Raw genomic sequence first — 12,194 nt, 5'->3', positions numbered from 1 at the left:
TTCCCTGTTGTGTTGTTATGCTGATGATAGTACTCACACTTGCTTAAAATTGTTTTTGTTTGAAAGTGATTTTAGCCCCTTATATTTTCACAAAAAATCCATTTTATTTACCTATGGTTGTGACACAGTACATGAAACTGAAATGTAGTTGTGTTTCTTCAGGGATAACTGTGATGCACAAACGTGCAAAAGCTTCTCTTAAAGCACGACTTGCGCCAGCGTCTGGCCACCTGTCGCGCTGCAGTAGTTCATTCTCCTGCAGTTAGCACAAGGAGATGATTGAATACTACGCCTGCAGTTTCTATGATGTTATTGCCGTAACAGATTAGGTGGCATGTAACTTAGACTGAATATTTAGGACTATATACTGCCATAAAAGAATGCAATCTTTGTAAGAAAAAGAGGCATGCTGATTGCATAGCTCATAGCTGACAGAATAAAAGTAATCCAGGTAAAAAAAAAAAGAATAAAGTAACTGAATCTGAACTTCAGTTGGTGTGTTAGTTGCCAGGGAAGTATGAATTACGTTACTTCTCTTGCATTTTTTGTATTGTAGATTCCAATTCTGTGTGTGTACTTTTGCTGGTTGACTGGTTCTGTTTGATGTTAATCAAGAAAAAAATCATTCCCTTGAAATGAAACAATCAATCTATCTTTGAATAGAACATTGCTCACCTAGTCTGATTTGCAACCAGTTAATGTATTGGTTCATGAATGGCGAATAAAGGCTACCAAATTGCCCATTCATATTTTCCTTAAAAACAATTTGATATATACACGTAAGCAAGAAACTAGTAGGATTCTCTAGCGCAAATGTCGAATTTCTGTTAAAGTATCTCCTGATTTGTGTAAGGCATTCGATTCGTTCGACATGTGCTGCAACCGGGAAATCATAGGCAGATGGAGCCTTTCCTCCATGGTTCAATCACTGCCTACAGGAAATAAACGTTGTTGCTCATACATTAGCTAGGTTCTGTTATGATTCTAAAAATTCGTGTAATTGGGATCCCTAGCTGTATTCTGAGCAAACTGGTGGACGATGTAATTGTTATCTAAATATCAATAAAGTTGCAGTGGTGGCTTTCCCTCAAAAGTAAATTCTGGGTTGTAGTATGTATGGCAAATTCCTGATCCTGGTAAGTAGTATGTGTCCATAATAAGTGATCGCACATATGCAGGCACCTTCCTATCGTACTGTTGTATCAAAAAGATGTGGATCTGTCCTTGTTGTTGGATTCTTCATTACTCTTCACCCGTGTGGACCTTGAATTTGAGGAGAATTGAGTGGTCAATTGGCTGATCAAATTCGTTCATATATGCAGTTGCAGTAATTAGCTGCAAAAACTTATTTCTTTTATGCTTCCAGACGTGTTGAAAAAATTAAGCGGATTGATGCCGCTCACAAACACCCCTATGAACGCACGCACGCACACCCTACCCCTATGAGCACCTCCGAGGGACTGAGCCGGCATATCTTGAGGTTGACGAAGTCACCACTGGCGCCTCGCTGTTGACGGGCACGTCACCTACCACTGAAAGCATAGCGCCGGTTAAATCCTCGCTGTTGACGGGCACGTCACCTACCACTGAAAGCATAGCGCCGGTTAAATCCTGGAATAAATCCAGGTAAATGCAAACACCCATGTCAAGTCTAGGACTTGAACCTGGGTGGGCTGGTTCCACCACAAGGGACCTAACCACCAGAGCCAAGCTCTGTTTGCAATGCCTAACAATATTTTTGTTAGTACTAGTGGCCAACTAAAAGAGGATCTATTTATCGTGAAATACGCATGTAGTCAAAAAAAAAAAAGAGGATCTATTTGGCTGAACGGTCAGGGGTGAAAAGGTTGATCAGTGAAGTACAGTTGGAAAGCACTTGAAATTAAACTCTGGTCGCCATTCTAAGAACTTGCTGAAAGTTTCAGGTTGCCGGACAAACGATACACATCCGTTGACTCTGGTAGGAGCAGAGAAATAAAAGAAAAGAAACCATGTGAACCCCTGTCGTTCGTACCAACTTCAGATAGCAAAGCAAGTCTTTGACTGGAAACAGTAATTTGTTCAAGGAGGGAGAAGGCCTAGCTAGGTGGTGCAGCACAAGTGGTCTCTTCCCCCGGCTGGCCAAGTACATAGCGGATTGATTGATTCAGTCAGTCGTGCTAGCCATGGTGCTACCATCGTCGCACTTTAGTAGTGGTCTTTCCAAGATTATCGCAAATAGCACCATGAGATGATAAAATCCAAGCAAATAGCCAATGCCTGAAGTTTATAGAATCGCTTTTTGACATGGAAGTTTCTATAATGTGGATGCTGATCAGTTGGTGGGATCAAGGACATGGCCGACGAACACGATTACCCCTGTCTTGACCGCTCCTCCATGATGACTAAACTGAATGGATGGTCAGCGACGAACTGTACCGGTGGCTGCATCGCAAAAGCAGCTAGCAATGCAAAGCCTGAAGTTTGTTTCTACAATTTGGATGCTTATCTGTTGGTGGGATCAAGTACATGGCCGGCGAAGACGATCACCCCTGACCGCTCCTCCATGATGAAGAAAGTGAAGGGATGATCAGCGACGAACTGGGTCGGTGGCTTCCTTCCAGCACCCTTCATCAACACCACTGTGGCCGCGGCCGCCTCCGTCCCATCTTCGTCCACCTTGACGACTGCCTTGTGCAGAACCTTGCTGAGGTAAGTGGAGTGGTTCTTGTGGAAGATGCCCCGCAGGTCAGCCGACTCGGGCGAGAATGGCAGCGAGAGCCCCATGAGACGGAGGTCGTCGCCCAGGTCCCAGTCGAAGCTTGTCTCGAATTTGGGCAGCGTAACCGTGAGGACGGTCGACTTATTGGCCGTCTTGGGTAGGACACTGTAGAGGTACTCCGGCCCTGCGGTGATGGCGTCCACCATGCCGGCGAACCCCTGGCGGTCGTCCGGGAGGAAGATGTACATGGAGTAGTGCGTGTCGTCTGCGGCAGAGCCATGCTTGTAGGGGAGCTTGAGGACCTTGAAGCCGTCGACGGAGGAGGCGTAGTGCACGCCGTACATGGTCTGGGACATGAACTGCGCGTCGACACGGGTGCCGTCGAGCCGGTGGAACGTGGCCGGCCCCGTGCGGCGGGCTTGGAACGGGTGGAGCCACTTGGCCTTGAAGTAGACGGCGTTGGCGAGCACGAGGTCGGTGTTGGGGGTGATGTCGCTGGCGGAGACGATGGAGTCGATGAGGTTGTTCGTGGCCGTCCTCACCCAGCTGTTGATCGCCTCCGCCACTTCCACCGGCTTCACAAATCACCATCGATTTTGTTGTCAGAGACGTAGAAGGAAAATCGATGCGAAATTGTGCAGCATGAACAACAGACAAGCAAGCGGATCTATCTAGTGCTAATTAGCAAACCTTGTCGGCGAAGCTCACGACGCGGGCCACGGAATTGTAGCACTGATCCGCGACGTCCCGGAAGGCCCTGCTGATTCCGCCGCGCGAGGCCTCGACCCAGATGCCGCCGCTGAAGAGGACGCTCGGCCCGCCTGAAGCCGCCCGATCGCCCAGGACCTGGTAGAGGACGTGTCGGCCGAAGTCGGCGAGGCCCGCGGACGAGGGCGCCCCGAGGAAGGCGAGCAGCTGGTCGAGCGTGGCCCCGCGCGCCCCCGCGGACACGAGGGAGAGCGCCGCGTGGATGGAGGCCGGAGAGAAGGCGACGTTGCCCTTGGCGGAGGAGTTGCCGCTTGCCGGCGCGAGATGCTTGGCGAGGCGGAGCGCGAGGGCAGTCTGCCCGTCGCGGACTGCGGCGGCCATGGCTGGGCGCGCTACGGGGTGGAGATCCGTGACGCTGAGTCCGGCACCGTACAACAGCGTCGCGGTGACGGAGGCGGCGAGCGCGAGAAGGAGGGGGACGCAGGGAAGCTTGGGTGACGTCATCGGCGCGTGGCGGTGCGTAACCAGGGAAGGAAGACGGGGACGGTGTCCGGGTGGATTTTGTTGGCCCAGCAAACTGTACCAAAACATCGGCCAGAAACTTGAGCCCGCTCCCGCTCGTCCTGGGTGGCACTTCGAAAAAAAAACGCGACCCATGGGCACTAGCACCTAGGGCATATTCTTATAGAAGAAGCTAAATGAGCCACAATTCCGCGTTCGAGGAGATTCGAACCCGGGTTGCGGGGCAGCCACCAACTCGAGCTAACCATCTGACCCTCCGGTCATTCTCGTCCTGGGTGGCACTTCAGACCAACCAAAAGGGCGGTCTTCCAAATTCCAAGTGTTTGTACGCTGCGTCTCTTCCTTTTCATTCATCTAGTAAATGTGTTATGAGTTGGAACAACAAGCATGATTTTGTCTGGAAATATACGTTGAATCCATACATCTTTTAGGAAAAAACAAGTCTAAACCAGGGTGGGTACTCACTGAGGAACAGATGAGCGTCCTCAAGAGGAGTTTGTAATAATGTATATTCCATGAGGGCAAATCATAAAACATCAGTACTGTAAACATACTGGAACAGATAAGGGTCCTCTTTATTTTTGACACCCATCACTGAATGTCTGAAGCTAGCATTGCAGGGACTAATGCATTCTTTCAATTGCTGAAGCTGGATGTCTATAATAAGTGTAACTGAAACCACATATGTTCACAGCCGACCGCAAACCAGCATCTGAAAAAATATACAGACAGCAACAAGGCAACGGCATATGTTTTTTATAAGTATATGAAACCCTTACAAAACATCTTTTTTCTTGAATATGGAAGATACACTCTAGTGTTTGACAATTTCGAATAAAGCTTCAGAGTAGAAGGTAACTACAGCTGCTCATATTGGTTAGTGTGCACTAAGCACTATCTTCTACCCTGATTGAGATGCAGCGTACACTCAGACTCATAGTATAAAGCAGCTATTCTTTGACAAGCAAATATCACAAAACATAGCTGATTGCAGAATCCAACAAGTGTAGGAAAAATCTAACAAGTCTACTGCCGATAATTGCTACTTTACTCTGCTATGAGGGCGTAATATCACTAGGTCATAGAGCTTGAAGTGACTACACCTAACATGCACTCTTTTCAATTTGTTGGAACTATACAATCGCAAGGGAAAGACTGCCTAGAAATTCCCTTCCACAGACCCCACAATGTGTCGAAGCTTTTTCGCACTGGCTACACCCTTTTTTTATACAATCGCATACTCTCAGAGTCTCACCCAACTCCCACCCTTGTAATTTATCAACTGAACTCCTTCTCTGCAGTATCAATAAAACAAATATAACAACTACAATGTTATTTTTTCATGTGTGCACACATACAAACAATCGTACTAACTATATTAGGCCAAACTTGTTAGAAACACAGCTAAATTGTAAGAGCTTGATGATCACACTATTTCCTCAAAAAATAAAAATAAAATGGTGTGAGAGTTTCAGTCAAGGTGCCTAATGCTTTATCAACCTACACTAACCAAATATAAATAATTTCCTTTCACATAGATGAGATTCGGAGTCTAGATCCCCTTGAAGTATGTAAAATTAAGAGGAGCCTTGAACGGATGACTAGGTGGATTACCATCAAGAGAAATAGTGCCTTCTAGCAGGAGTCTTGGATGATGAAATGTATGATTACTTTATAAGTGATACTGAAGGAACAAATATGTGAAACCAGCCAGCCTTTTGTTTTTACCCTGTTCAAGTTTTCCTGTGTTGATGTGAATTGAAACATAGGAAATAGAATAAAGGCACTAAAGTTGTAAATATGCAATTCGAAGCAGAAGGTGAGAAATAATACCAATTCTTTATGTATGCTACACCTGCTGCCATGCAGGCCAGAAATCCCCATTCCAGCACTGAAATATTCTAACTTTGTTTAATGTTCCCAGAATAGACAACAAACACTGATAACGTTCAGACATGTTGGAGGTGTGCAGAAGGATACAAAGAAGTAACTGCTCAAATTCTTAGAGCGAATGGAGTCCAAGGGAAGAAGATGGCCATGGAGCTGCTGGGCGGATGCCACCCCTCCAGTTGACAACTCCCCCCAGATGTCCTGCCAAGTGTGTCGCACAGGCTCCCCTCCTTGCTTTCAATCGAAATTGATATATAAACAGCAACGTATTACCGAAATCAACAAATTCTGTAGATGCCACCATATGTACTACTTGAAACACAAAACTGAAGAGCGGTCAGTTGTCCGTCAAATATTTATGTCAACTCGCAAACAACACACAAGGAGCAGTAAGGTATCCGTAATATTCTACGCACATTCAGCTGCGTTGAGAACCTTATCAAACAGTTTCAAACAAAGAAATTTTCAGAACTATCTATTCAAACCCAAGCTCATTTTTGGGTGTAATCCAAGGGAGCCAGAGAGTTGGACCAAAGTTGGGGAGACAAAAGTGCATCCCTGCTGTTATTATCCAAGTTGAGATCCCAGGTATTACAGGAGACTTTGTGGATGCAAGTCTTAATGATCGGCACCATCCTTTCAAGATCGAACTCGGATGGCTGCATCCTGAGGGTTTTGCAGACATATTTTAAAAAACTTGGAGTAGACCGGTGGCTGATCAAACTCCCATCCAGGAACGTTAGAACTTGTGCTTTGCGGCGTCAGAGGATGGCGTTACATACCAGTGGCATATATAGAAAACAAAAATAACGGCTGTCATTGATTATAGATGAACTCGATAAAATTGCGGAAACATGGTCACTCTCTGATCAGAAGATTGAGCCTACGAGCCAATTGAATGAACATATTGCACGCATTCTCATCGCCCCCCCCCCCCCCCCCCCCCCCCCTTTTTTCTCATGCCATCGTCATCACAGTGCACGGCACCATCAACATTGCTGTCCTCCTGGACTCCATTGCTGGCATTGTTCGACAACCCAGCACGCCGTAGTGCGAGTTGGTGGGATACTTGACCACCACATCGAGCAGCCCTGAGATCGCCTTATTAGCCACCTCCAACCTCCAACTTGTGTTTCACCATACGACGATAACTTCATCAGGTGCAGTGTGTCGAGCCACTCCCCACGCCACCATCATAGGGCATGGGCTCTTTGCCAAAGCCGGTCGCGGCGGTATCCGCTTGATGTGGGAGCAGGGTTGGGTGGGAGGGTAATGGTCTTGCTGGAGTACTTCTTGAGGTAGGTGATGATGATGGGTTCAAGAAATTTGAGTTGCAACAGCAGTACTTTTTGAGAGAGAGTCGAGGTTTTTTATCTGAAGTAACAAATTAGAATGACTACATACACCTCCTGTCTGGTTCTGGCGGGCTCCGGCTGTCAGATACTGTGACACATCACCGAAATAGGGGGGAGCTGATTAAGACTGTAGGTGAACCCCTTTAGCAAGTATAAGGACTGTATTGGTGCACTTCTGAGTTTGGTAGCAGTTTTGAAGACTGTCAGATAGTTTAAGGACTGTGGATGCAATTCACTCTTGTCCAAATAGTTCTTTCACTGCTGCAATTATAACAATAATACAAAAATGAGCTTAGGTAGCTTGATAGCGTTCTATTGCAGCAATGTCGGATATTTGACGTAACACTGTGACCTAGTGCACACATGACTTGTACACTTCTACTCATTTGAAAGTTCGAACGAAGGACTTCGAGTAATATACAATAAAGAACAAAGTAAGCTAAAATATCATCCTTCTGGAGGGATAATTTATATACCTTTTCCTTTTATCTTTTCAGAACTGATTCTAGGGATGGCAAAAGAATATGTGTACCACATGGACAGAACTTTCACCAATAATCCTTGCATGAACACTCATATTGTTTGAAGCGATGAAACCTATTATTGTCTCTCACAATTATCTCCCTACCAACAATACCAGATATAAACTTGAAAGCTCGGTGGCAATCCACACATATTCTCAAGTTCTTTGTGATCCTTATAGGTACACCAGGCGGTATGTGAATGAGTCCAAAGGCCACAGCAAGCTTCTCACTATGTTGGAACACCTCTGATTCTTTTTCTTCTTCCTCAAGATCATAAAGTGAATACTGTGTGTCTGCCATGTACCCAGAAGCTTGCATTTGCCTTTTGAGCTTGGCTAGTAATGCCCGGATCTCATTATTCATCTCATGTTTTGTATCCTTGGCATGAAAAACATGCACAACATTTTTCCAAGTGATCCAGCTACACCCTGGGTCTTTCTTGATTCCGACATCTTTCATCTCCTTCCTTACATAAGTTGCTTCTGCCCACCTGGACAAGTTCAGAAGATAATAAGATACATTATATCAATAGCATGAATTGCGTGGTGGTACATTTATTGTAAGGCCAAGTTCCGTTCCAAAGAGTGCCATAATATGGATTTGGCATATATATCATCAGATGTCTTAAAGGATATTGAAATATTATTTTCTTATTTTTGCAACATAGTGCTTTGGTTAACATGTGAAAGTAACAGATGTATGTAAAGGTAATGAGCTTAAGCTCACTTTTAGGAGATGTGTTAAATGATAGATTTTATGGGTGTGTGTGGCTTGAGTTGGTTCAAACTGTGAGACTCTAACCTTATCTGATGCCATAGATAAAACTTTCAGTGGTACCACTCCTTTAAGACTTATAATGTAAAATTGTTTGATGAATGGTTGATTACAGTGATCCTATTCCTGCTGCACCTGAATATACCACAGATATTTACAACATCCAATCTATATAGTATGAGAATTCAATGTATGATGAATATAATAAAACCTAAATTGGTGTTCTAGATGTTCACATATTTTTCTTAAATTTGGTCAAACTTGAAGTAGTTTGACTTATGACAAAACTAGAACTTCAATTATTTTGGAACAGAGGGAGTATGTCAGTATTTGCCATGGCATCCATGCCACCAAGAGCACCTAAAAGAAATTTAGTATGAGTAAGGTAGTTATTTCTACCTGCCAGCTGATGCGAGCATGTTTGATAGAAGCACGTGGTTGCCAGAGTCCTTGGGGTCAAGTTCAAACAACCTCTCAGCAGCAATCCTTCCCAACTCCGTCTTCCCATGCATCTTGCATGCCCCAAGTAGTGCTCCCCACAGAGAAATGGAAGGCCTCATTGGCATCCTCTGTATAATCTCATAAGCTCGCTCTTCCATTCCTGCACGCCCAAGCAAGTCAACCACACAGGCATAGTGCTCAGTCCGTGGTTCTATCCCAAACCTCTCCTTCATTGTCTCAAACAACTCATACCCTTCCTTTGTCAAACCTCCTCTACTGCAGGCTGTGATCACATTTACAAGTGTGATGTAATTAGGTGGTGTTTCTCCACTTGTTATCATATCATTGAATACCGCCAGTGCATTCGTAGCATTCCCTATGTGAGCATACCCTCCAATCATCGCATTCCATGTGACAAGATTTCGCTGTGGCATATTCAAAAAAACATGTTCCGCATCTTCAACACCCCCGCACTTCCCATACATGTCAACTAATGCACTTGCAACAAAAATGTTTGCATCAATGCAAGAGCGTACAGCAACTGCATGCAGAGCACGGCCAAGGTCAAGGCCTAGCAGGCCGGCGCAGGTAGTAAGCACGCTGGAGACCATGAAGTCAGTCGGCTCTTCCCCAGCACTCCTGGCACCCAGGTACACTGCAAAGGCATCCTCCTCTGCCCCGTGATGTGCATATGCAACAACCATGGAACACCAGGACACACTATTCCTGACTCTCATCGCATCGAACACCATCCTTGCCTTGTCCGCACATCGGCACTTCCCATAGAAATCAACCATCGCATTCGACACTGAGACATCCATGTCAAACCCGCACTTCACCACGAGCCCATGGAATTGGTCCCCAAGCAACAGGAGCATCGCTCCGGCACACGCGTTGAAGAAGGCACATACCGAGACGACATTTGGCATCCCACCAGCCTCCCTGAGCCCAAAGTAAGCTTGGATCGTCTCGAAGGGCCGCCCATCGAGCACGGCGTTGGTCATCACCGCATTCCACGCCACCACGTTTCTGTTAGGCATTTCCTCGAACAGGCGGTGAGCCAGCCCGAGGCGGCCGGTCTTGAAGTACATGTCCAGCGCGGCACATGAGACAAAGGGGTCGACGGGGAGGTAGCCGACCCTAAGCGCGAGCGCGTGTATCTGTGGACCGACGTCGGAGCGAGGAGGCGCGGAGGCAGCGGCCTTGAAGGCGGAGGGGAAGGTGAAGTCGTTGGGACGGATGCCGAGGCGGAGCATGGCGGCGAAGGCGGAAAGTGCGGGGAGCGGGCGCGCGTGCTGCGCGGCGCCGGAGATGAAGGCGGTGAAGGAAACGACCGTGGGGCTGGGGTCGGAGGCGAGCGCGGAGGCGGCGGCCGCCGGGAGATCGAGCTTCGAGTAGAGGTTGACAAGGTGCGCGCAGATGAAGGGCGGAAGCTCCGGCGAAAGCAGCCTGAGGGCGCGCGCGTGCGCGGCGCGGCCGAGGAGAGGGGAGCGCGACGCGATCGCGGCCTCGACCGCAGCAGCAAGGAGCTGCGGGTCGGCCGCCATGGCCGCGGCTCCCGGGCGCATTTCTGCGCGGGCGTTCTCCGAGTTAGGCGTTGAGCGTGTTCGAAACCTCGGTCCCAATACTATCGTTTCCTTTTTCTAAACAAAAATGTACTGGTAAAAAAAACACTACATTCGTAAATTCGGATTTGCTATGTCTCAGGTGTCTCAGTCCATTTTTTCGGACGTTGGATCCTGCTTTAAGGGGGGCTGCTCGCTACCGAGCAGGTCGGTGGCAAACGGGCACCGCACACCCCAACTGCCTTCTGGGCCAGGCCCACATACGGATGTGAACAATTTTTTAATTTTTTAATTTGAATAATTTTCTAATTTGAACAATTTTCGATGTGAACAAATTTTAAACTTGAATAAATTTTAAATTTGAACAAATTTTAAATTTGAACATTTTTTAAAATCGAACAAATTTTAAATTTGAACATTTTAAAATTTCAACAATTTTTGAATTTGAACAAAATTCATATTTGAACTGTTTTCAAATTTGAACGATTTTCAAATTTGAACGGTTTTCAGATTTGAACGGTTTTAAATTTAAACATTTTTCTCAATTTAAACAATTTTTAAAAATTAAAATTTTCGAATCTGAAAAAATATAAACAAAACCGAAAACAGAAAATAGAAAAGAAAATAGAAAAAGAAACCAGAAAATAAAAAAGATAAAGCAAAAAAGAACTACACAGGCTAAACAGACCCAAATGGCCTGGCCCATACCCGACCAGGGGGTGTGCGGTGGCCGGTAGGCACCGACCTGGTCGGTGTATAGGTTTTGCCTGCTTTAAGATTCGCGCTGGTCAAAGTCTCTGTCTTTCTTTGTTTGGGTTGTCCGTTACGCATATCGGTTGGGCTTTGTCTGCCTATCTGGGCCTGTCCTTTTTTTTGTCGGCGTTTCATTTTCAATGGAGAAGCATTCGCCTTCCGCGGAGCGGTCGAGATAAGCATTCCCCTTCCACGCTCAAGGCGGTCGGCGAGCTCGCCGTCGCCGTCGCCTTCCCCGTCACCGTCGCCTCCCCCTCGCCGCCGCCGTCCCCGTCACCGTCGTCGTACGTGTCTGGCCGAATCAGGTACGCTGTCGTCTGCACAGACATGTCGCCAAGCTTGCGTCGATTTGCTTCTTCGCGTGTTAGGGTTCCCGATTCGAGCGGGCGTTTGAATTCGCTAGGCATTTTGACTGTGTGGATGCTCCATAACTTGATGATTTGAGCCTAGTTTGAAGCATCGGAGATCTGAGATGGGGGCGATTTTCCGTGGCATGTGTCCCATTCTGTCCACCATAGGAGCGGTTTGTGGAGTCGTGATTGAGTGTTGTTTTTTGAGTGTGTGGGATTCCTCACTACTTCTCCATCATGAAAAATTGATACCAAAATTGATTGTCTTATGTCTTCATTTGTGTATTTTGCTCTTGCCATGTGACAGTGTTTACTTGTCATTTGTTTGTGTACCATAGCTTAATTTTTAGCGAGCTTAGCATGCTATAAGAGTACGATTTTTGTGATGTGCCTCAGTAACCATGATTTTATTTTTCATATATTATGTGACCAATTTTGTTCGTCTCTTGAGAAGTTGGTACACAACATGTAATTAGAATCACAGGGACACAGCAAATTAGTGAAGTAAGTAAGAGTACCAATAGCTTATATGAGCATGCATATTGGATTCCTACTGTCTACTCGTTCTAAAACTGCAATCCTTAGGATTTATGTGTCTGTGAGGCTAGCCA

The 12,194-nt window shown here is 46.2% G+C and overlaps 2 protein-coding genes across 4 annotated transcripts; both read right to left on the bottom strand.

Moving 5' to 3' along the window:
* Nucleotides 1-2,459: 2,459 nt before the first annotated feature.
* Nucleotides 2,460-3,944, bottom strand: LOC127295193 (serpin-ZXA). Its single transcript, XM_051325094.1, has 2 exons — nucleotides 3,392-3,944; nucleotides 2,460-3,276 (listed from the first exon to the last, which is right to left on the bottom strand). The coding sequence occupies exons 1-2, from the start codon at nucleotides 3,911-3,913 to the stop codon at nucleotides 2,485-2,487; spliced, it is 1,314 nt and encodes a 437-aa protein (XP_051181054.1). The 5' UTR covers nucleotides 3,914-3,944; the 3' UTR covers nucleotides 2,460-2,484.
* Nucleotides 3,945-5,284: 1,340 nt separating this feature from the next.
* Nucleotides 5,285-10,533, bottom strand: LOC127295195 (pentatricopeptide repeat-containing protein At4g14850). Of its 3 annotated transcripts, none has more exons than XR_007847601.2 (3): nucleotides 8,874-10,533; nucleotides 7,653-8,190; nucleotides 5,285-6,147 (listed from the first exon to the last, which is right to left on the bottom strand). XR_007847601.2 is itself a non-coding variant. In XM_051325095.1 (2 exons), the coding sequence occupies exons 1-2, from the start codon at nucleotides 10,481-10,483 to the stop codon at nucleotides 7,725-7,727; spliced, it is 2,076 nt and encodes a 691-aa protein (XP_051181055.1). In that variant the 5' UTR covers nucleotides 10,484-10,533; the 3' UTR covers nucleotides 7,415-7,724. The 3 variants fall into 3 exon arrangements, 1 of the variants encoding a protein (XP_051181055.1); XR_007847602.2 differs by having other exon boundaries at nucleotides 5,285-6,130; XM_051325095.1 differs by lacking the exon at nucleotides 5,285-6,147 and having other exon boundaries at nucleotides 7,415-8,190.
* Between the last annotated feature and the right edge of the window lie 1,661 nt (nucleotides 10,534-12,194).

This window comes from Lolium perenne, chromosome 4 (genome assembly GCF_019359855.2).
Source record: "Lolium perenne isolate Kyuss_39 chromosome 4, Kyuss_2.0, whole genome shotgun sequence".
Lineage (NCBI taxonomy): Eukaryota > Viridiplantae > Streptophyta > Magnoliopsida > Poales > Poaceae > Lolium > Lolium perenne.
This window is presented reverse-complemented; position numbering and strand designations above follow the sequence as displayed.

What these genes read in the sequence shown, in the direction of transcription:
- LOC127295193 (XM_051325094.1), bottom strand. Translation starts at nt 3,913, where the DNA reads ATGACGTCACCCAAGCTTCCCTGCGTCCCCCTCCTTCTCGCGCTCGCC. An exon ending in TCGTGAGCTTCGCCGACAAG is followed by an intron (nt 3,277 to 3,391) that starts GTTTGCTAATTA and finishes TGATTTGTGAAG; the next exon opens with CCGGTGGAAGTGGCGGAGGC.
- LOC127295195 (XM_051325095.1), bottom strand. Translation starts at nt 10,483, where the DNA reads ATGCGCCCGGGAGCCGCGGCCATGGCGGCCGACCCGCAGCTCCTTGCT. An exon ending in ATGCTCGCATCAGCTGGCAG is followed by an intron (nt 8,191 to 8,873) that starts GTAGAAATAACT and finishes GAACTTGTCCAG; the next exon opens with GTGGGCAGAAGCAACTTATG.